The 24,713-nt window shown below is 43.2% G+C and overlaps 1 protein-coding gene across 15 annotated transcripts; it reads right to left on the bottom strand.

Moving 5' to 3' along the window:
- Nucleotides 1-2: 2 nt before the first annotated feature.
- Nucleotides 3-18,293, bottom strand: LOC141735433 (hydroxymethylglutaryl-CoA synthase, cytoplasmic-like). 15 transcript variants are annotated; one of them, XM_074568187.1, is made up of 11 exons: nucleotides 18,206-18,290; nucleotides 17,127-17,359; nucleotides 11,470-11,927; nucleotides 10,986-11,111; nucleotides 10,316-10,480; nucleotides 9,418-9,586; nucleotides 9,137-9,307; nucleotides 7,614-7,720; nucleotides 7,148-7,273; nucleotides 6,677-6,840; nucleotides 3-6,261 (listed from the first exon to the last, which is right to left on the bottom strand). In XM_074568187.1, exons 3-11 carry the CDS (start codon nucleotides 11,915-11,917, stop codon nucleotides 6,172-6,174), a joined length of 1,566 nt encoding a protein of 521 aa, XP_074424288.1. In that variant the 5' UTR covers nucleotides 11,918-11,927; nucleotides 17,127-17,359; nucleotides 18,206-18,290; the 3' UTR covers nucleotides 3-6,171. The 15 variants fall into 15 exon arrangements, with proteins under 15 accessions (XP_074424288.1, XP_074424287.1, XP_074424286.1 ...); XM_074568186.1 differs by having other exon boundaries at nucleotides 17,664-18,237; XM_074568185.1 differs by having other exon boundaries at nucleotides 18,139-18,226.
- Between the last annotated feature and the right edge of the window lie 6,420 nt (nucleotides 18,294-24,713).

Below are 24,713 nucleotides of genomic sequence, written 5' to 3'. Positions count from 1 at the left end.
GCACTGCAGGCTTTCTACTCTGCACATTTAACAAAGTGTTTTATTCACTTTTCACAAGTTTTGGTGTTACTTTTTTTGTAGTTTTTAAATAAACTGAAAATACCTCATCACCTCTGTATTTCTCAAGTCACACTGAAGCACTCAAACGCAGAGCTCTCATATATTTGTTTGCCCCATGCTCCAGAAACTTGGTATAACCAGTGCAAGAACTCAAGTAAAACAGGTAAGATATCATTTGTGGATATGATCTTTATTAGAAATCAAGCAGTATTGCACTTAACATGCTTGGGAGATTCTTAGTACAAGCATAACAGCCGATTTCTTGAAAAGTTTTACCTTAGCTTGATTCAAACTTTACCACCACAAACCAGGACAGTTTTTGCAGAGAACTAAATTTAAGCAGAAACCAGACAATAATCTTAAACAAGTGCAAATTCTTCTCTAAAACTTCTTCAACAAATTAAACATGGTAAGATTGGAACCTTTATTTTTTTAACTTTGTTTAAAGAGACAGCAATGCTGCTGTTGACCATTGTTCATGATTTGTCACAATTCAGAAAGGCAAGTTAGGATATGCTGTTTTAACCCTGCACATGTGGTTGCAATTCCTAGTGCATAGATAGATAGGCTACCATCTACTAACGCCTTCCATTACTTGTACAATTCTGACAGTCTAGAACTGATTAGACTCCCATTGCACTCCCCAAAAAAAGATATAAGCGTACTCTAAAACTCATGTAGTTTTAAATTCTTGCTTTAGCACTAGGTATCACAGTAAGTTGAATACAATCAATAACAAAATCCACTTATATACTGAGCATTACAGGCTTGTACTAACTTCTGCCAGACTACTTCTGCTAGCACAAAGGTGATTTTGATACTCTTGACCACTGCAAGTTAAAAGTTGGATAGCCTGACACTTCCAATTGTTCTGAACATCATCAAGATGTAGATACTCCTACCTTCAGCTTTAATCAGGTATACTTTAATTTTCAATATCATTAGCTCCAATGCAAACAATAGCTGTCCTCCAAACAGGCACAGTTGAAATGCCTAAGTTAAGAGGAAGAGCCTATATTTTAGTTAAGGCAAGTAAACCAATACAAGGTTTAGAGAGGTACAGTTGGTGCTTTCAAATTTAAGGGCAGGGATGCCTTATCTATTATGGGGACTGATGAGATGATCAATTGACTTTAAAAGCCATAATTAATATAAGCGAGCAACAGAATGACTCTGAAAAGCTACCCATGGGCATCTGGAGTCAGTGAGTCTCAGGTAAGTAACCAGGCAAGGTTACTTCAGGCAAGAACCAATCCCCTTTCAGAATTTTTGTGAGAAGGGGATAAAACAATACCATCTTTCATAAGACAGTAATAAGATTAATTGTAGTTCATAAGCTGGGAATTCTTTCCTCCACTATAAACAGTTGCCATCTGAAAACATTTAAGTTATCTTAAACCACACTCCTGAAATAAATTTCCCACCAGCCTAAGCAACCCTTTCATTCCACTTTTGTAATGGAATGGCATTAAGAAGAAAGATCCAGAAGGTCCTAACATATTGTGAACCCACAACTCTTAAGTTTTCACAAGGACAGTTCCCTCTTTCCTGTTAAGGAAAGATGCATCCTGAAAACCCAACAAGTCAGTACTACTTTAACAGGTTTCAAGTATCTCAATCTTTATTTTAATAAAGCATCTGCCTCACAGAAAGTGAGGTCCCTGTGGTTAATTTTTCATACCAGTAGCTCACTTCTTGGCTTGTCCACTGCCAGCAATGGACTTCATTCCACGGATATATTTTTTCTGGTACCGATATAAGTTTCACAAGGGCAACCTAAAAAATACTTGCAAACACTATTTTCATGCATCATTGCTCCATCATTTTCAGAACAAACTGATTAGTAATCATCAATTTATAATAAACTATTTTACAAAGGGTTGACTGTACAGCGTTCTCAAATCCTAGTGACATAATACAAACACTTAATTTCACACAAAAATATTTTAATTTAACAGACAAATCATTTTTTGCTACTTTATATTAGATAATATAGCTTTATAGAATTAGCAAAGAAAATTCAACAAAGTTTCATTCTGTACATTAGTTCAATCTAAATATATATTACAAGCTTACAACGCTCATGTCATAGTTCATTTCCAATCCAAACTTTTTTAAACTACCAGAAAGGATGCCCCATTGGCATTGTATATATACCACTCACAAAACAGATCGCTTTTAGCTAGCGTTTGAGGGGTGGGAAGACCCCATTCCTACAACATTACCAATAGTGAGAATGACCTCAAAGTACAAGCCAAATCCAAAGTTAAAAATAAGTCTCTTAGAAATGTATTATATAAATAGTGAGGCCAGAGTTCCAGAAAAAGTAATCTTCTTCCCTTCCTTAGTTTGCCAATTAAAACAGCTTCATAATATCCAGAAGCTTTATTTGAAAATTCTGCTGCCTTAAATACTTCTATTACAGTTAAACAATCCTGAAAGGTGCCAAATCAATGAACCCAATAAATATACCCTTTTTGTTCTTTAGAAGAAAAAAACCCAAACTACTACACCTCCCTTGTTCCTCTTTCCTCCCAGGCTGCTGTGATTTATAAAGCAGGTATAACACCGGTAACGTGGATGTTAGAAGGAATTACATACTAAATAACACAGTAGGTCAGAGTTTCTTGGAAAAAAACACCTGTCAGTCTAGCCATTCTTGATCCAGTCATTTTGACAGAGGAGATTCTATTCCAGTAATGAATGTTAGTTGGTTCTGTACCTTTCCCAAAGCAATGGTATGATGAGAGGTAAACTGGGAGAAAAAAAGGAAAGACAAGTGCAGTATTCAAAAGACTGACTGCTTACTGTCAAGGCACTGAGAACACTACCATTAAAAGCTTGGACTATTTTGCCACCCCACTTTTGAGTACAAGTAGAAGAGTTAACAGTGTAGGTTTCAAGTCATTTTAGATGGAAAAAAGCAAGTTGTCTTTTTTGTTGTGGTTTAGCCTCAGACGGCAACAAAGAACCACGTGCCGCTCGCTCAGGCCTTCCCAATACAGGAAGAATCAGAAGAAAAAGGCAAAACTCTGGGGTTGAGACAAAGGCAGTTTAACAGAACAGCAAAGGGAACAAGAAAAACAACAACAATAACACGGATACTCGATTACAGACCCAGGATGCATGCGCCCCAGCCTGCTCCAAGCAGCAACTTCCTGCCCCCTCCCCCTGCAGCTCAGGGTGGGCATGGCTGACATGGCATGGAATACCTGTGTCCTGGGGAGAATTAACCCTATTCCCACCGGAACCAGGACATTATCCACCCCTTATTCCATACCATCTATGCCATGCCCAGATCTTACAGGTTCCAATGAATTGCCACCACTTTCCCCTGTCATATATGTATACACACACACATATATATTCATGCAGATATAATGCCCTTAGTTTATGGGCCATCCCTCCAAAGTGTCTGGTGAGTTCATTTAGTCCATGGCTTTGGGCTCCATCTGTTAGAACAGTCTCTCAGGGCAGGTGAGATGCTGTATTTTTCAGAGCTTGTGACTGGTGTACCCGGTGTGGCTCATGCCCACAGTCCATGGGCTGAAGATGTAGATCTTGAGGAAGTTGCTGGGCGCCAGCTGCTGAGGTCAGTTCTGATCCCATCACTGCTGTGCCTTACTCGGTTTTTCATCAAAGTCCATCTGTCCTTAATCTGGGTGATTCTTACTGTAGTACAGCTGACAACAATTATAGTAACGAGGACATACATTGACAGGGTTACTTAGTTATTAACATCATACCATTTGATTCATTGGCTAGTCTCGCCCAAAATCAGATCCCCATGAGGTACACATCGGACCTCCCCATCCTTCCGCATCACCCACCAAGCGCACCCAGGTCCTTGGGCAAAAGCAATCCCACAGATGGGTTTGCCTTTGCCTGAGGCAGGACTAATCCAGACTGTCTTCCCTAACATATTCATGTGCACTATGGGGACTTTATCCCTTTCTACAGTACGTGGAAGTTTTGATTGGGCAGGGCCAGCTCGATTGGTAGATCCCCTGGTGTTAACTAGCCAGGTAGCCTTTGCTAAATGTGCATCCCAATGTTTTAAGGTCCCACCACCCATTGCTCTCAGTGTAGTCTTTAACAATCTATTGTATCGTTCTATCTTCCCAGAGGCTGGTGCGTGATAGGGGATGTGATACACCCACTCAATGCCATGCTCTTTGGCCCAGGTGTCTATGAGGCTGTTTTCAGAAATGAGTCCTGTTGTCCGACTCAATTCTCTCTGGGGTGCCATGTCTCCAGAGGACTTGTCTTTCAAGGCCCAGGATAGTGTTCCAGGCAGTGGCATTGGGGCACAGGGTATGTTTCCAGCCATCCAGTGGTTGCTTCCACCATTGTGAGCACATGGCACTTGCCTTCATGGGTTTGTGGCAGTGTGATATAATCAATCTGCCAGGCCTCCCTGTATTTATATTTCAGCCATCGTCCTCCATACCAAAGAGGCTTTAACCGCTTGGCTTGTTTGATCGCAGCGCATGTCTCACATTCATGGATGACCTGTGCATTGGTGTCCATGGTCAAGTCCACCCCTCGGTCACGAGCCCATCTATATGTCGCATCTCTTCCTTGATGGCCTGAGGAGTCATGGGCCCACCGAGCTATGAAGAGTTCACCCTTATGTTGCCAGTCCAGATCCACCTGAGCCACTGCAATCCTAGCAGCCCGATCCACCTGCTGGTTGTTCTGATGTTCCTCAGTGGCCCGATTCTTGGGTACATGGGCATCTACGTGACTGACTTTCACAACCAGATTCTCTATCCAGGCAGCAATATCTTTCCATAGGTCAGCAGCCCAGATGGGTTTGCCTCTGCGCTGCCAGTTGCCCTGCTTCCACTGCTGTAGCCACCCCCACAGAGCATTTGCCACCATCCATGAGTCAGTGTAGAGATAAAGTACTGGCCATTTTTCTCGCTCAGCAATGTCCAAAGCCAGCTGAATGGCTTTCACCTCTGCAAACTGGCTCGATTCACCTTGTCCTTCACTGGCTTCTGCAACTTGTCATGTAGGACTCCACACAGCAGCCTTCCACTTTCGATGCTTTCCCACAATACGGCAGGACCCATCAGTGAACAGGGCATATTTCTTCTCATTTTCTGGCAGTTTATTGTATGGTGGGGCCTCTTCCGCACGCATCACCTCCTCCTCTGGTGACATTCTGAAATCCTTGCCTTCTGGCCAGTCCATGATCACTTCCAGAATTCCTGGGCGACTGGGGTTTCCCATTCGAGTTCGCTGCGTGATCAGTGCAATCCACTTACTCCATGTAGCATCAGTTGCATGATGTGTGGTGGGGACCCTTTCTTTGAACATCCAACCCAGCACCGGCAGTCAAGCTGCCAAGAGGAGCTGTGCTTCTGTACCAACCGCTTCTGAAGCGGCTCGAACCCCCCCTCAGACGGCAACCAAGAACCACGTGCCGCTCGTTCAGGCCTTCCCAGTACGGGAAGAATCAGAAGAAAAAGGCAAGACTCTTGGGTTGAGACAAAGGCAGTTTAACAGAACAGCAAAGGGAACAAGCAAACAACAACAATAACACCGATAGAGGAATATACAAACACGATTACGGAACCGCCACTCACCGACCAGGGCCCGACCCTGGACGCCCCAGCCCGCTCCAAGCAGCAACTTCCTGCCCCCCTCCCCCGGCAGCTCAGGGTGGGCATGGCTCACATGGCATGGAATACCTCTCCTGGGGAGAATTAACCCTGTCCCCGCCGCAACCAGGACATTTTTTTTTGTTTGGGTTTTTTTGGGGTTTTTTTTGTTTGTTTGTTTTGTTGTTTTTGTTTTTTTTTTTCTATGTGATACAAAACCTTGTAATAGACTACAGCTATGCAGCAATTAAATTCAGACATGTTACGGAATCCACAAAGCCCCTGGCAAGTTCCTCCATCTCCAGTATATTCATGATTTTAGTGTTCTGAAAATACTATCAGCACACCATATTATGATGAATCTTTTCAAGAAGTTTAAACAGTTTTTACATGCTCCAATAAAGTATTACTGTACACTGAAATTTCAGTACTACTGCAATCTTTTTTCTCTCTCACCCTACACCCTCATACCTTTTTTCATTCCCCACCACACAGAAGTATCTTAATGCTCCCCATTGGAACTGGCAACAGTAAGGCCTTCACATTCTGTTGTTGCAGGGATTCTTGTCACTTTCTTAGCAGGGCTTGGTATCTGCTGGGGGGGAATGGAGGGAGACACACACAAAACATTAAATATAGTTTTTAAATTCACAAACACTCATACTTCATAGCTAGTCCAACACCCAAACATTCATGCTACACTGGACAGCTTGGTCTGAAGTCATTCAAATCTGTCATGCTTCATGCAAACTGATTATGTGAAGAGAGCCCATTTGTTCTTGTTTCAATCTTGTGCAGTTTTGTTCTTGTTATGATGAAATGTATTTTCTTAAAATCCCATGCCTTTTTTTTTTTTAACACACTTCTGGCTTAATGTTACATATTTTAACAAAATACTTGATATAACTTGTTAAACCACTTCCTCTTTTAACACATGCGCACATGCTAAGGCAAACACAAACTGTTCCACCATTTGTATCAAACGAAAAAGAGTGCTGAGTGTTCACCTCACGAACAATGCCTGGGTGGACAACTTCAACTCCTGCTTCCAGAGGTCCAACACCCATGAGTGGACGCCGTGCATAAGTTCTTCTGTGTTTTTCATCCACACACACAAGGTACCATGTTCCTTCGAAGAGATCTTCTACTGAAGACTGTGGAATATAGTTGGCTGTAAAAAACAGCCAAACAGTTAGTAAAAAAACCTAACATACTGTTAGTTGGTTCCTGGTGAGAGTTTTATACAACACAAGCCTTTGCAGTTTGGAAGTAATAAGAGAGGAAAACCAAGTCTGCATTTTCATTTCAACCACACTGGGCCAACAAACACAAGCTACAGAAAAGTACTTTATGAGCTATTCTGAAGTACAGAGTTAGATATTTCCTTTATTCTACACCTTAATGATTAAGTCATGCAAATTAATCTGTGAGTATTTTGCTGTAGGACTAGGAATTATTTATATTTATGACATTCTTACCCAAATTATGTGTTTCCTGTCTAATCTTCATGTTTTCAGCAAAGACAACAGGTGCAATGCATTTTCTTGAGTCAAGTCTTGTTTTAAGATCAGAAAGGCTAGCAGTTATTTTGTTCAGTGCAGAACCTACAGTATAAAACCATCATGTAAAGTAGCAACAGTATGAGAACTGCACACCAACATGTTAGTATTTCAAGCCTATTCAAAACATTTTGCATTAGAGAGGCTAGAGTCTTAGTCATTTAAAAAAAATATTCCCAATTACTCAAGCAAAATGCTTAAAGCATTTGAAGAACATTATTTGCCCAAAGAGACACTTGAAACATTCCCTGGAGCTAGAACATCTTCAGTTTAACACTACTGTCAGTAGGCACTGTTCTGCAGGTTTACTTATGCTGGTGGACATAAAGCATTTAAAGGTGAGCTGTGCAAGGGACTTATTAACATCTTTCTTCCTTTCACTCACCAGGAGTGGCATCCTGTGTAACTCTGATAGAATACAGTGTAGCAGCAAAACCAGAGCCATATGAGAACACACTAATTCTCTGTCCTGCGAGCTGCTCTGGGGAGTACCTACAAATCAAGCAACAGTTGTTTAAAGTGAGAATTAAGACAAGGTGCCAATTTTAAATACCTAGAAAGCACAGCTAGCATAGAAAAAGCAGCCAGCAGAATTATATTGACTACAATACACATTTAGTGTGCTAAACATATAAATGATGACTTTTAAAAACAGTATTTCAAACACTACAGTTATATGAGGATTTTCAAAGCTACCTAAGCAAAAGTGAACAAAGAAATGCCCAGAATATGATTACCTAGAAGGCAGTTTTCATTAAGCAATCTGAAGCCTAAAATGAACCATCACATCTTAGAATGCAAAGTCACAATAAAGAAAAAAGGACCTAAGAGGAGTAGTTTGATTTAAATTTAACATGATTTTGTAGAAGTCTGTCACTGCAAAAAAAAAACCTACCCCAAACCAACAACAATTTGTTAAGTAAATACTAATTTAATTTGACTTTGCTTATTATTGCTGGGCAATGAGTAGATTGAGAGCAGCCCTGAGGAGAAGGACTTGGGGGTGCTGGTGGACGAGAAGCTCAACATGAGCCAGCAATGTGCACTCACAGCCCAGAAGGCCAACCACATCCTGGGCTGCATCAAAAGCAGCATGGCCAGCAGGTCAAGGGAAGCAGGTCAGGGTCCAGAGGAGGGCCACGAAAACGATCAGAGGTCTGGAGCACCTCCCCTATGAAGGCAGGCTGAGAGAGTTGGGGTTGTTCAGCCTGGAGAAAAGAAGGCTCTGGGGAGACCATATAGCAGCCTTCCAGTACCTAAAGGGGGCCTACAGGAAAGATGGTGAGGGACTCTTTACGAGGGAATGTAGCAATAGGATGAGGAGTAACGGTTTCAAACTGGAATAGGGTAGACTTAGATTGGATATTAGGAAGAAGTTCTTTACTCTGAGGTTGGCGAGACACTGGAACTGGTTGCCCAGGGAGGTTGCGGATGCCCCTTCCCTGGAAGTGTTCAAGGCCAGGTTAGATGGGGCTTTGAACAACTTAGTCTAGTGGGAGGTGTCCCTGCCCATGGCAGGGGGGTTGGAACTAGATGATCTTTAAGGTCCCTTCCAACCCAAACCATTCTATGATTACAGTGGAACAGAGAAGACATCCAGATTCTCTTTTACACTGGGGTGTGCATATGTGTGTGTTGAGGCTGGAAAAAAGATACACCACCTTACAAATAAAATTCTACTTTGGAAGGCGTTCTCTTTGAGATCAGCTTCTGACACAGAAATTTTGAATCTGCTTTTCACTTGAACCCACTGTGTATGCAGAATAGTTTTCTAACTTTAGTCTTGCTACTTAAGGCAATCTAGTAGGAAAAGGTTTTCTAGAAGGTGCTTTTACAAAATATCTTCCAAAACTAAACCTTTTATGCGCTTACATATAAAAAGCAATGACTTTCCAATTTTATGCTTACTGGGCTAGAAGAGAGGCAAGGCAACCATAGACTGAAGGGGTATACATATTTCCATTCTGATTGGATATGAGTAACGAAGCTTTGGTTTTCTTATTGAAAAGCTCTGCACTGGCTTTCATAAAAGCTTTTTCCACATCTCTGTCAAAATACGTATCTTCAAGTTTTACATCCCTATTAAAAAAAGGTTCAGAAACAATTACTAAAATGACAGCAAGGAAAAACACCTTGGATGTTTAACAAATTAAGACTACCTGAATAAGGAAGACAGCAGCCATTCTCACCTGAAAGCTTCCAAACCACTGAAAACACCTTTTGCTTTTTCTAGGTTCTGGTCACAGAGAAAGTCATTCAGCAATAGTCTAGCCACAGATTTCTGTACCAGTTTACAGTATGGAGAATGAAAGATCATGAATCCAAAGTCATTCAAGGTGAAATGTCTGTCTGTCCCCTCTGGAAGTGGCAGAAATGTTGTGTTACAACTTATGTTTAGTACTCCAAGTATTAAAATAAAACAGGGAGATGGCAGGATACCAGTCATCATAACACATCAACATACAAAAGAAAACTGTAAGACTAATTATTGCTGCCAAGTTCATTTAACACACTGCTGCTACTTCTATTTATTATATTATCTATCTATTACTTATCTTGTGTACCAGCTAGCAACGGTTGCCCTTTTTCTTCTAGAATAAGAAGTTAAGCTTAACAGAATCTCAGTATTTCTACCCAGCATTTTGAAATAAGAAATAATCTACTTCATCTAATTACCTAATCTTCAAACCTATGCTTCTTAATACGGGTGAAGCAATTACTAAACATGGGGGTAAAAAAATATAAATAAGTATCTTATACAACATGTAAATATTAACCTCAATATCTCAAGAGCCTTGGTAGAGGAGGGAACGACACACTTAAGCAAGATATTATACATTACACCAACAAAAGCTTGTAGAGACTACTGCTTATTGACTATCAGGTACTTAGCCATACCAGAACAGAAATAAGACATTTCTTTATGGGAGAGTGCAAGCATTTCAATTGTCTCAGAACACACAAACATAAAGAAAGGGACCATGTACTAGTCTTTAGATTAGATGCTAAAACTTGAAAATACGTTGTCTGTGTAGCTACACATTCCAATATTTGCCAGATCTTGCAATATCATGTGATGCTACATACCCTTTTGCCACTGGGTGTGAATTTTGTTGCGATAGACAGTATAGCAGCAATCTAACGCACTGAGGTAGCACTGTACAGATAGTTTACCATCAACTACAGGATATTCAGAGACCATATCTGGTTTATAGAAGTCATACACATGCTGCATGTGGGTTCCACGCAGCCCTGATGGAAAGAAATTGACAAAAGTTGAAAATTACTTTATTCAGCTACTTTGAGGCAGTTTGAACACACAGGAAAACAAGTAATATTTGGCCTCAGTCAAGCAGGTTTTCTTAGCACATCAGGCCCTTTAAGGTGAGGTTTCACACATTTCTCAATCATCTGTTACTCAAGTACAGTAGGACTGAGCATGACAAACACCAGCGACAAATGATTTTCATCATTTCACCTTGAAAGTAGAGCGCTATGTTATTTAGCTCTAGTCCACTCTAACAATTTTATTGGAGAATCCCCAAGGAAAACACAGATAGAAGCATCTCTAGTTGTTTCTTGCTGCCTCCTGTAACAGGATTTGGCCAAGTTAACCCAGAGCAAGAGGAAACAAAGTACAATTTCTGACATTAGTGGGAGTTAATCCAGCCCTCTAGCAACCCATAAAAACAAGGAACAGGCTTCAGAATAGATCCAGTATCTGTCTGAACAGTATTTGTTTACTCGTGGGACTAACCTCTCTCAAAAATTAACGGAGCATTTGGACCAACTAGCATAGCAACAGCACCAGCTCCACCTGTTGGCCTGGCATTTCCAGTGGCATACACAGCTATGTCTCCAGCAACAACAATTGCATAACGTCCTGTGAAAAACACAGAAATAAGTATGAAAAGTAGCCAAAAGTCTAGCACATTTTTATATCCATCAGCAATTTTTAGACTTTGGTTATAGAGGAGATGACTCCAGGATTAAAGGGCTCTTCAATCCCAGCAGCCACCGAAATCTACAGGAAAAGACTAGTGATGATTATCCATGTCATTATTTATTGCATGTAACTGAACTAGTGGCAAATGCCCAGAGCATTTAAGAAAGACTTCGGAAGCATACAAGAGTTTACCCTCTGGGTTTTACATGGTTAAACATGAACACTGTAATTGCAAGGCAGACTACTCAAAAAATAGAGACTGACGCAATTTTTCAAGAAAATACCCTGAACTTACCATCCCAAGAACTGGACTCAATCCAATTAATAGCATTAAAGAGAGCAGCGGTACCTCCATAGCATGCATTCATAGTATCGATTCCTTCTACATCCATATTACCAGATTCTTCAAAAAGTTGCATCAGGACAGTCTTTACAGATTTTGATTTATCAATTATTGTCTCCGTTCCAACTTCTAATCTCCCGATACAATCATAGGAAAGGCTGTTCCTCTCCATTAGCTTCTGAACCACAGTCAAACAGAGAGAATTGATATCCTCCCGGTCAGAGCAGAATCCCATCTTTGACTGTCCTAACCCAATGGTGTATTTGCCAACATTCACACCGTCATATTTCTCCAGCTCGCTCTGGTCAACATACTGAGAGGGAAAATATATTTCCAGTGCAACAATTCCCACATCTTTGGGCCAGCAGGATTCAGCATTCACTGGAAGAGCCCCAGGCATCGTGGAAAATCTTGAAGAAAAAAAGAAAACCACAAAACCCAGCTGATTTATTCACATCCATTTTTAGATACCTACTTCATACATAACTTTTTCTATGAATCTACAGAAAATTAAAGTTTTAGGTATTCTACAAGTTCATTTGCAAAAGGCAAGCCTTTGCCTCCAGGTGAAATTTTGATCTGAGCATACTGTAAACATCATTAGAAGTTTTATAACATTTTATATTAAGATCTTTTAAGCAAAAGTAAAATTTCAGCCCTGGAAATGAATATATGTAACCTAAGACCAAGTTATTTCACTGAAGCAAAACACATGCTTAACAAGTGTTGTTTTAGAAATTAAGTCTTAATGTTCATTATTCTACTCTTGCTTATCTGCAAAGTCTCAGTTTTAGACAACCAAGCTGGAAAGATTGGGCTGTTTTGTGTTTGTTTGGTTTGGTTTTTTTTAAAAAAAACCCAAACATTGCTAGTTGAGACATCAAGTTAAAAATTTATACTTACCAGGTTACCAGGAAATCTCAGCCTTAAAACAGGCCAGGGTTTTTCAAAATTGCTTTTATTTTTAAACTAAGTGGTCTAAGCTGCTTTGTTTTGTTTATACTTGCAACAAAGATAGAAGGGTGGTTTTGGTGTGGTGTTTTTTGGGGTTTTTTTTGGTTTTGTTTATTTGGGTTTTGGGTTTTTTTGGGGTTTTTTTGTTTGTTTTGTTTTTTAAGATATACACTGTTTTGGCATTCCTGAACACCAAAACTCCTAACACCAGGCCTGGAAGAACATTTCCTAGGCTGAGATAAACACACAGGTATTCTTCCTGATAGACCAAGTTTTCTTGTTTTAACCCTAAGCTTTATTGTCACTATACTCTAGGATATACTATATCCTATTACTTTAACCCTATCTGTATTACACAAATAGGCACCACCTTCCTGTACATTTGCTTACATCCTTACAGAACACTTGTCCCTTTTGTGCTCAGCTGTACCATCACATTGACCTCACCCAGCTTCTTCCATAAAATCACAATGAGCTGTATAAAGGAATAAAGCCTTTCTATGCAGGAATGACGACTTTACACGATGCACGTTAAAAAAAGTGTTAGGGAAACATTAGAAGCGCCTTCTGCTACACGTACAGTTAGATATTGAAGTCTTACATAAGACCTAAAGCAAGAACGCATGGCTCACCATTCATTTTGATTGCCTCTAACAAAGTTTCAAACATACCTATGACGCATCTAACAATTCATTTTAAAGTATTTAAAGCATTTATTTATATTAAAACATGTAAATTGCTTTATAGCTGTTATTTAAAACTGCTTACTGGAGCACTACAGAACAGCCCTATGGTGTATTGCCACAAGATTTCAAGCAAGAAAACCAATTTCGCATTGTCTACTCTGCTGCCACCCCAGGCTCACGATTTCCTATCTGCTCACCCAAAAGCACAGTGCCTACAAACACCCCACTACAACATCCGGATAAAACCGAGCACCGCGGCTGACCGGAATTCTTTTTTCCTAACCCATCCCGTTGCGAAGCTCCTCAGCTCAGACGATCGCGCTGCGAGCTGCAGCCCCCTGCCATGGGCCTGCCACCCCACTCCCCCCGCCGAGCCGACCCCGCGACACTGCTAAGGGCACCCCTGTTGCATGAAAAGGGGCAAAGCAGTTTTGGCAGAAAATAAACCCCCTTGCATTCTAACACTCCTCACCGAGGTGGGAGGCTAGGTGTGGCTAGGTTTAAATTCTGAGTGATGCCCAATACAGCACTATCAGTCCAATTGCATTTAATATCTATTAAACTATTACGATTTGGATTCACTAATAGTGGACTGCACCTTCAGTCTAGTCGTGCTCATGAACTAGCACGGCCACTCTCCAGTCTTTGGTCGCGTTCAGTGAGAAACCAAAATGACTAGCTACTTAAAAAAAAGTGCAGTTTATTTAAACAACAGATATATAGGTTCTTAGGATTGCCGGTGATAACTACACTGTCTGCAAAGCACGTGCAAATGAAAGTATTGTTACATATACAAAACGCGTGACAAAGTTATAAACGATACAGCCTGGCTCTAAATGTAGGAAAGAGTCTCTAGAGAAATTTCTAAGTTTCCCGAGGAAGCACTCGGTATAATCTAAGTCTTACCCAAAGGCGTCCCTATTGGGGGGGAAGAGAGGCTCAGCCCGTTGACTGATCCCAGAAGTCAGCAATGGAATTCTTTGCGATGGTGTCTTCCCTGGGTATCCCCCCTCTCTCGGGCTATTTTTATACTATTTGTTATCTTCCAGGTGGAGTTTGAGTTACTTTAGTCATACATACTTTTATCATGATTGGTGTAAATTTCTCTCGCTTCACAATTAAAGGTATAGTTTACGAGAAATTCAGGGCGCAGACTCAAGAAGGAGTGCTCGCACCTTGGAGGCGGGTAGCCTTCGGGATGGAGGTGTGTTTTGGTATTATAATGACATTAGAATGAGCAGAGTTCACACAAAGGACAGCATTTCATCAAAATTTGACAAAATGTTGGCTCTGAGCATCTAGCGGGCAGCTAATTGGCAGCTTATCTGTTTCATGGTATCATTCCATTCCCGTATCCGCTATACATCATAAGGTAAAGCCGCGGAATAATTGCATCCCATCCCATACCTCATGTAGCTTATCAGGGAACCACAGATGTTGTGTCCTTCATGCCAGCTGCGGCTATTTTCTACCTCAGAAGCCTCTTGATTTTATACTTTTCCTTAATGTGTGAACAATGCTGTACTTTTGTATTTTTTAGCCAATTTAGTATTTATTCCACAACCCCCACGACTCAAGGTTACCCATGACACAGCCAGAGAGACTGCGAGGAGCCACTGGGGTGGGGGGGGGTATCATGCCCCGCCCGGCTCCCGCCGGCTGCGACCCAATAAGAATCCAATAAGGTATTAGAAGACTCCAGACCAAAAAAATCACCATTAGACTAAACACATGAACAGTGTGTGAGGGGCAGGTATATAGATGACAAGGGTATAATTGCCCAGAGATTTCTTTGTTCAAGGTCTCCCCCCCCTTCGGAGGCACCCAGCCCAGGCTGACCTTGCTGCTGTACCTTTCAATTAAATTACTTATTTTTATAAAATCCAATGCCCAAGACTCTGTTGCAGGAAACCTAGAGTTGAACTTGAATGAGGGAGCACGCCCAAGAGTGCATATGCAAGGAGTCAAAAGGGGCACCTGTCACCCCACTGGGGTCACCCGCTGCAAAGGGACCCTGGTCCTAGCAGTTAAAGACTCAGGTGGTGTGTGTGTGCGCAGCTCCTTGAATGGTGTGTGAATGCTCAGGCAGCAGCTTCTCCTTTAACATTGCACACCATGGCAGTAAGGGCAAGCAGTACCATCACTTTTTTGAACTAGCTGGACTACAAAAAAATAATCAAGGAAGACATCATAATATCTGCCTCCAGGAAGCTGACTCTGGTGGGCAGGATTAAGGATTTGTCATAGCACAGCAGCAGGCTTACACTGTGAGAAATAGTGGCAGTCACAGCTTTCCTGAAGCCGCAGCCAGGAAAGGGAGTGCAGTGGCCTGGAGGCTCCCCCAGGAGCTGCCGGGGCAAGTTCACATCTCCTCTCAGCAGCACAACTAGCAAGTTACACATACACCTCCTGGGGACAAGGAGCAGCACTGAGCTTCAGACCCAGCTCCAAGAGCTGTGTTTTACCCCAAATCTGCACAGGCACTGAAGAGGAGAACATGGGTGGCTTCCTGTTCTCTGTATGAATGCAGACACACTACCAACAGTGAGATTCCCAAGGTCCCAGCTGGGAAAAGGACTTGGGGGTCCAGCCCTTTGTGGTATAAGACACCTCCCTTTCTTTGAAAGGGGACAAAAAGGAAACACAGACTGCTGCCAGCAGACTTCATGCAAGTCCCAACTCAGCATGGTGTCTGACAGCCACCCTGAGGCTGAGCCTTCTAACCATAGCAGAGCTTGGTTCTGCTCCAAGAGTCAGAAAGATATGTTAGAGGCTACAAAGACTCTTAGATACTTAAGTTTAATTAAGTTATATACTAAAAGACAACACATGACAGCACATAATCAACTTGATCTGTAGCAGCCATAGAACAAGAGTGGTTTTAATCAGGCAGTGAATTATAAGGAAATTCACTATGCCAAAAGATTTGCATTATTGGCGAGGGCTGAGGAAGACTGCTCTGTGCTTGTTCATTACAGAACTTTGAAATCAAAGCTGGCATTTAATTCCAGACTAATTGATGCAGTTCTCAGAAAGCTTTTTGCAGAAGACAACTAAAGACAGACTTCCTATTGTATTCACATGGCTCACCAAATATCAAGCTCACCTAATATAGCAGCAGTCAGGGCTATCAGGTTATACTGCAATGAAAAACATTGCTTTATAAGCTTTGCTCTAATCACTTAAGAAAGTGGGACATATGATGTAAGTCAGTTAGTCATTACAGGGCAAAAAAAATTGTATACTTGATACAAAACAAACATCCTTTTGTCCTCTTAGTCAAACTGCAAACAAAATCCCATCACTGAGTTTTTACTGAAAATGAAAGAGTACTCAAAAGTACTATTTCTTTTAAAATACTGAGAATCAAAAAATGCTTTAATATAAAAAAATTAGAAGCCTGCTTTTTTGAATCCCCTTAAGATTCTGTAGGGAATGACGAGCAGCATAAAACAGCCACTACTTTCTGCTAGTGCTTCCAGGTATCAGAAATATGTTCTCCCACAACTGTTAGCTTACATTGTCTTTAAGAATTTGAGACTATTCTGTAAGTGATTTGACTTCATTATTTGCTAATTAAGTTTTTAATTCATAGAAAACACTTGACTGAAAATTAGAAAATAAAGCCCAAGCTTGTTTGCTACAAATAATACATTTAGCAATTCCCTTTGGCTTTTTATTTCTGGAAGACTGGAAGACTTGTAGAACAGACTTCGCTCATGAAAGCAAAGCCACTTCAGGCTGTTTTTCAGAAGTTAAACAGTGATGATCTGGTAGCTTCAGTTACAACATCATTTAAATACATCTAGTTATTCCTACACAGCTAAAAGGTTTATGGGTATTGAGTGCAAGTACATGCATGCAAAGCACTTGTCACGCCACGAGAGGTCACTGCTTTTACCCGGATTACTGCGATTTACCGCGGTATGGACCATGCATGAATGAGTCATCACCACGTGCCCCGCTCACCTCTGAGCCAAAAGAATGAGACTAAGTGAGAAGCAAGCAAACAGCGTAAAAGGTCCAAACTGCAAGGAGACAGTATCTTGAACTCCTTCATAAAGATTTATCTGAAGCGTCTCTCCCCGCGAGGGTCAGCGTGCCGCAGGGATCCGAGGCACTCTCCCTCTAGGTTTAGCCCCGAGCACATCCGAGACCGAGACTCCACTAGCAACACGGGTAGGCTGGCAGGAAGCCCACACCTGTGCAACAAAAGCTATTATGAAAGAAAGCGATGGCATTCCTGGGGGTAACACCAGGCTGCCTTTGCCCTGCGCGATGAAGGGGGTGGCACACCCGCCCCGCCGTCTCCGGCGTGGGGGGGGGGGGGGGGGGGGGCGCGCCTCTGTCGCGACACAAAGACTATTAAGGGACACACCTAGGTTGCCGTCGCTTTCAGGCTTTTTTGGGGACACTCCGCTAGCGGGGGAAGAGCCCGGAGGAGGAATCCCGCAGCAACAGTCTGCGGGGCCTCGCTGCGCGGGACAGCGGCAGGGAGGTACCTACCACAGCCTTCACCCAGCCAGGGTGCTTCTTTCGGGGGGGAAGCACGCGAGACAACATCCAGGGTCCTCCAACACCAGGGCTACGAGGTCTTTCACGATGCATTTTGCCTCGCCAGCTACAGCGGGAGAGAGCAGCGCGCGCTGCTCGATGATGCTTCGTGCAGCGCTCAGCGCCGTTTGCAGGCCGACACCTACCTTAAGTGACACTTAGAAACGCCTCTTTTTTCTTTTTTCCTTCTCCCCTTTTTTTTCCCCTTCTTCCTCTTGCTGCACTGCAAGCACTATTTCAAACGCACTTATATCTACTGAAAACACTGCTCCCAGCTATGCCAACCTATCCCCACGCCCCACGGGCGGCTCCAGCTCCACGCGATATCACAGACCCAGCCCTCCCCCCCGCGGCTCCGCCCGCCCCGCGAGGAGAGGCAGGGGATACTGCCCAGCCCAAGGGCCTCCGGGAGCCGAGCCACCCTCACCTATCCGAGGAAATAACTCCCGATGTCACTCGACACCTTTGCTCGCGTACACGAAAAGTTAACATACCGGCGTGCGGCGGCTTTAAACAGCCCGGCCTCCGGCCAGGACCCTGAGCGGCAGCTTTTCCGGCCAATCACAGCTGCCACCGCCCAGGTCCCGCCCGCCGGCCGGCCGGCCCACAGCTGGCGGAGAAGGCGGGGGGAATGGTGTGAGAAAGTGACGCAGAGTGGCCAGAGGGCAGCGCGCCAATGAGGACGCGGCACTGGCGGTGGGCGCTCAATGGGAGCCGAGCGCAACGCGGGGACAGCCAATGGGAGCGCGCTGCCGACCGCGGGTGAGAGTAGGACGGCTGCCGGTCACTGGCGAGGTGAGGCAGCGGTTGCCTGGCAACGGGAGGCGAGGCCCACCCGTCCCCGGTGAGAGCCGGCCATCATGTCGCCTCGGCCCCGGACCGGGGCTCCCAGCGCGAACAGCGGAGGGCCGCGGGTGAGGGGCTGGGAGGCAGCAGCGGCGGGCTGAGAGGAGCAGTGGGGCTGGTGGGGGTGCCGAGGCCGTGAGGCGCAGGCCGGGGCGGGCAGGGGTCTGCGGGGGCGGGCAGGGCGCCCGGTGCCACCCGGTGCGGCAGCCTGTGACATCTCTCTTGCCTGTAAAACCTACCCTCCGTCCTTCCCCATGGTGGGCGAGGACGAAGCACTCAGAGCATGCGCAGGGGCTCTGCCAGCAAAATTGCTTCACAAAGGATGTGATGTCCTGTCCTACCTGCCCCCAATCCTCCTGTAACAGTCTCTTCCCAGCTTGTTAAATCCACAGCATATTTCATGGCATTATTGTTATTTGGCAAATTCACAATTAGCTAATGTATGGGTTTCACATGCCAACCTCTGTAGCCTTTAGGCCCCGTGATGATTTATATCCAGCTAATCCATTGCTGCACAGGCTCCAGAGCATCCCCAGAGGATTCGTTCCTGCTGGTACTGGGAGTACAAATGTTTGTTGCAGATGGGAAACTGCTTGATAAATTCACACACAAATTTTAAAGCCTGGATAGTTTCGTTGTAAAACACCACTCAAATCAAAGAAATATATTCCCTTAGCAACTGGTGTTGGGTTCTGTGACATCTGATTGCTACAGCTAGCAGAAGACGTTACCTTGCTCACCTCACACAGTATCAGGGCATTACAACCAGGTTATTTCCACCATCTTAGGAGCAGGTAAAAATAATGCAAAAGAAAGGGAAAAACTCTCATTAAAAGTCTTAACTCCTATCCTGTTTGTTCAATCTGTTTTGAACTTGTAACCATTCTGCTATTGTCATGTAAAATCACAGATTTGTATAACTCTTTGTAGTCCAAGGATTGAGAAATACTACTGAGAAATTGAGAGAAGTTTTGTTTGTGTGTGTTACCCTGCAGTCTTCTAATGAGCTTATGCCAGGCTGTGTACAAGCTAGTTCCATTAGAAATTCTGAAAAAACATGTTAACAAAATGCAAACTCAATAGACCATGGCATAGTTACATCATGTAGACACACTGTATCTTCTGTGCCTACAGACCAAACAGACTTCTTGTTAGAAAAATTGAACTTTTGCTCTGTGAATCTAAAACTTCAGTTCCTTCTTCTTTTCCCTTCCTACTACCAAAAACAAAATCAAAACCCAAACCCATAACTGTGTCCTTGTTCTAGACTTCAAAATGGGTTCCTAATACCAACCTCTCATTATATAGTTTGGTGGCATAATGTTTCCTCACATCAGAGTACTTTGACTGTTCTGGCTTTAGAGAAGAATAGGCACTCGGGAAGAGATGAAACGGTCCATTTCATTGAATTTGCAGGAGCTTATGTTAGGGCTGTGAGTGTACCCTGAGACTTTGCAACCCCTTGCCCGCTCCCTGGGGTCTTAGCTGCTTGTGCACGAGGCCAGCTCTGATACAACGTGCTCAAGTAGCCTGGGATGGGGCTGCAGTGAAGAGAGCTGTGTAACAAGGAGCTGTGAGAAGCCTTGGTGTCCTCTTCCCCTTCACTTAGGAGCTACGTTCAAACTTTGGCCCTTGCCTGAGCAGCGCTGTGGGTGTGCCTGTGCCTGGCTACATCCCTTGTTGATCCTGACCCACTGACTTGACTTCCCAACTTCACCTCTGACCTGCCTCATCACTACAGACTTGTCCGAAAATCTGGACTATTGTCTGACCCTGCTTGCTGTCACTGGCCCTGCTCTGCTTTTTGTTTGGGCACTGTGAGAGTGTGCCCTGCCTGTCTTGTTGTCATGTTCTGGCTCACCCTCCCTTGCAGAGTAGCCTTCCCTTGCTGCTCCCTGACAGCTTAAATGTGCTCGCCTATAACCCTGTACTTACATGGCTGGGTGTTTATTTTTTCTGATACATGTTGGGTTTTCTTTCAAAATGGTAAAGGCAGAATTGTTTTTTGCAATTGTTTTTTGTTGTGTAGTCAACAATATATGCAGATGTAAATAGCAATCTTCTGATTTTTATTATATCTTCACAGATCTGATCAAAAAAGGTGCCAAAAATGACTAAGATTAGCTTGGGAAGATGATCCATTATTGCTTTCTTTTCCATGGTACAAGATGATGAATGACATTAACTGTGTTGTAGAAGATAGTATGACATAGACATGCATGAAATCATTGTTATTAATTTAAAATAATGTATTTGCAAAAAAATACCCCACCAAATTAACCACCTATAGCCAATAGAACTATAACCATGTTCTCCTATTGTGCCTGTACCAAAGTGCATTTAAAGATTACACCTTGCAGGTTATGAAGGAAAGCTAAAAGGTAAAATGTAACAGTTGCTGGATTTTCAGAATTTTAAAACTGAGGTTAAAGGCACAATGCAGTCCTATTTTTTTAATAATTATCTGAAATTAAATTCGGAGACCAGGTATCTAATCTACACTGTTAAAAAAACAATGTATTTGTCCCCTAAGGATGTTTCTGGATCCAAATACTAATTTTAGCTTACATCAAGTCCAGATGTCCTCCTCTTGCAGACTAGTTTAATGACTAATTATACCCAAGATTTACTACTTTTTCTTATTAAACAGTAAAATTTATTTTATAATTGTTGTCAGGGCTCCAACCATACCGCCCAATTTGCAGAATGCAAAGGCAGGAACTATGAGAATGAAGAACCACCCACTGTAGAAGATCAGGTTCAAGACCATCTGAGGAACCTGAAGGTGCATAAGTCCATGGGACCTGATGAAATCCATCCGCGGGTCCTGAGGGAGCTGGTGGATGAAGTCGCTAAGCCCCTTTCCATTATATTTGAGAAGTCATGTCAGTCTGGTGAAGTTCCCGCTGACTGGAAAAGGGGAAACATAACCCCCATTTTCAAAAAGGGAAAAAAGGAAGACCCAGGGAACTACAGGCCAGTCACTCTCACCTCTGTGCCTGGCAAGATCATGGAGCAGATCCTCCTGGAATCTCTGCTAAGGCACATGGAAAATAAGGAGGTGATTGGTGACAGCCAACATGGCTTCACTAAAGGGCAAGTCATGCCTGACAAATTTGGTGGCCTTCTATGATGTTGCCACAGCATTGGTAGATGAGAGGAGAGCAACCGACATCATTTACCTGGACTTATGCAAAGTGTTTGACACTGTCCCACATGACATCCTGGTCTCTAAATTGGAATGTGGCGTTCCTCAGGGGTCAGTACTGGGACCAGTGCTGGTTAACATCTTTGTCAGTGACATGGACAGGAGGACTGAGTGCGCCCTCAGCAAGTTTGCTGACGACACCAAGCTGTGTGGCGCAGTCGACACGCTGGAGGGAAGGGATGCCATCCAGAGGGACCTGGACAGGCTTGAGAGGTGGGCCCATGCAAACCTCATGAAGTTCAACCAGGCCAAGTGCAAGGTCCTGCACCTGGGTCAGGGCAATCCCAGGCACAAATACAGGCTGGGTGGAGAATGGCTTGAGAGCAGCCCTGAGGAGAAGGACTTGGGGGTGTTGGTGGATGAGAAGCTCAACATGAGCAGGCAATGCACACTTGCAGCCCAGAAAGCCAACTGCATCCTGGGCTGCATCAAGAGAAGTGTGGCCAGCAGGTCGAGGGAGGTGGTTCTGCCCCTCTACTCTGCTCTCATGAGACCCCACCTGGAGTATTGCATCCAGCTCTGGAGTCCTCAGCACAAGAAGGACATGGACCTGTTGGAGGGGGTCCAGCAGAGGGCCACAAAGATGATCAGAGGGCTGGAGCAACTATGCTATGAGGACAGGCTGAGAGAGTTGGGGTTGTTCAGCCTGGAGAAGAGAAGGCTCTGGGCAGACCTTATAGCAGCCTTCCAGTACCTGAAGGGGGCTTACAGGAAGGATGGGGAGGGACTCTTTATCAGGGAGTGTAATGATAGGACACGGGGTAATGGCTTCAAACTGAAGGAGGGTAGATTTAGATTGGATATTAGGAAGAAATTCTTTACTGTGAGGGTGGTGAGACACTGGGACAGGTTGCCCAGGGAGGTTGTAGATGCCCCATCCCTGGAAGTGTTCAAGGCCAGGTTGGATGGGGCTTTGAGCAGCCTGGTCTAGTGGGAGGTGTCCCTGTCCATGGCAGGGGGTGTTGGAACTAGATGATCTTTAAGGTCCCTTCCAGCCCGAACCATTCTATGATTCTATAAGAGCGTTATTCCTTTTCTTCAGCTTTATGAGGCTCCTATCTGCTTTTTCTGTCACTGAGTGTATTGCAAGGGAATACTTATAAAAATTATTATTATTTCTTCACAAGAAAGGATCTGCCTATACTGCTATTGTGATAGAATTGATAACAATTGCTTTATATGGATTTCTCAGAAAGATTGCAATAATAACATTAAAGTTGGTGGTGGATCTTGTTCCAAACCTTTTAGGTAATTAATTATAGTCCCCTAACCAAATTATGTTCCGACATGTGATTGCCACTATTTCCAGCCCAGCTTGTGAGAATGCAGGTCATTTTCCTTTCGTTGCTCTAGAACTTAACCAATCTGTCCAGTGAGATTTTTCAATCAAAACTGTATTTGGTAATTTGGACTAGCATACCAAAATGAATGCTGCACCTTGGTAACCTTAGAACTGGAAATCTGAGGAAGGAAAGATCCATTTACTGAAGATGGTATTACCAAAGAAACTCAGAATAACTCTGAATAACCTTGGAGCAAAAACATGCTCAGATGCTGCTAGTGAGAGGACAAGTGCACCTCCTCTTCCTCTGTTAAAACCCATTCATTGTTTGAGTCTGTTTTGATAAAAGAGGAGTTTGAATTTGAGTCTCTCACTGTCACCGAAATCGGGAATGAACTTCTTAACACCAATGTAGTCTTAAGAAGCAGGCATTCTTTCATTTGGCGCTGGGGACATGGGGGATCTCTCCACCCAACATATCCACTGAATGCAAGATTCACAGAGACTTATATCCATACAGAATATGCATGGTCATTACATTTCCCAGAACTCATTTCCATATTCATTACATTTCCCGGAACTCATTTCCATATTCACATCACCCTGGCACATGCGCATTAAGTCCGTTAGGGGCTTCATGGTAGGTCTTGGGTGGTTCCTAGTGGTGTTTGGTGGTCGCACAGGAGTGAACTCTTGGTGAACTCTTGGTCATTCTTTCCATATAAGGCCTTAACTTGGAGTGTTTCGGTTTGTCAGGCTCTTTGACCACTATGGCTGGTTTGAGCTGATAATAGAGGAATCTCTTTGTGTGGACTGGGGAAGATAAATGCAAAAGCTTTTCCAACTCCTCCATTTATTTTATGTAATAAACAGCCAGATCCCTTAAACAGAAATGGCACTTATTTTATTATAGGGACAAAGCCAATAAAGCAAAAGCACAGCGCTGGGTGCATGACTCAAGTCAGAGGCACACCAGCTAACACTTCAACCATGTCTTATATACATTCAATATTGCATACGTATTCACTATTTTAGGCAGAGTAATTGTTTATAATGATTGATTATCATTAGTCCTTTTTCTCTTCTATTTGTGTGTTTCCTTCTGACAATCGTTTCTGAGGATCGATGATCTTCAGTTCCCTTTTCCCATGCATCTGTTTCCTTCTGGTAGGATCAGCTCCCTTTTCCCATGCATCTGTTTCCTTCTGGTAGGATCGATTATCATCAACTCCCTTCTCCTATGCATCTGTTTCCTTCTGTTAATCACTTGTGGAGTCTTTTGGAGAAGTTCTCTTGTTTCTCTCGGATGTTTTTCTTCATGATGTTTTTCTTCATAGTTGCTGTTAGTTGTTATCTTTGAGGTTTCTCATGTTTCCTAATTTACTAAAGGTTAGTTATCCTTATAAGTCAAAGATTTATAGCCTTGTTATTATGGCGAAAGCCAACAATACCTTCACTATTTTTCACATTTTACAAGCTTGTTATCTGTCCCTCCAGTCTCTTTGAGGATGTGGTATTCTTCGCTGTTTGTTCTTCACAAGGAGTTCTAGTTATACATTTACATATTTACCAGACTCTCGGTCCCTGGTTGTAACATCACCATTTTTCACTTGTGTAAAAGTGGGTGGGATCTCCTAATCCAGTACTGTTTTGAAAGAAAAATGTT

The sequence above is a fragment of the Larus michahellis genome, chromosome W, assembly GCF_964199755.1.
Source record: "Larus michahellis chromosome W, bLarMic1.1, whole genome shotgun sequence".
Lineage (NCBI taxonomy): Eukaryota > Metazoa > Chordata > Aves > Charadriiformes > Laridae > Larus > Larus michahellis.
This window is presented reverse-complemented; position numbering and strand designations above follow the sequence as displayed.

Excerpts from the sequence above, each read along its gene's own strand:
- LOC141735433 (XM_074568176.1), bottom strand. The coding sequence starts at position 18,203 with ATGTTAACTTTTCGTGTACGCGAGCAAAGGTGTCGAGTGACATCGGGA. Across the intron at positions 9,308-9,417 it reads AGTGGTTTGGAAGCTTTCAG|GGATGTAAAACTTGAAGATA; the intron begins GTGAGAATGGCT and ends TTTTTTTAATAG. Across the intron at positions 7,274-7,613 it reads TACACAGGATGCCACTCCTG|GTTCTGCACTGAACAAAATA; the intron begins GTGAGTGAAAGG and ends TTTATACTGTAG.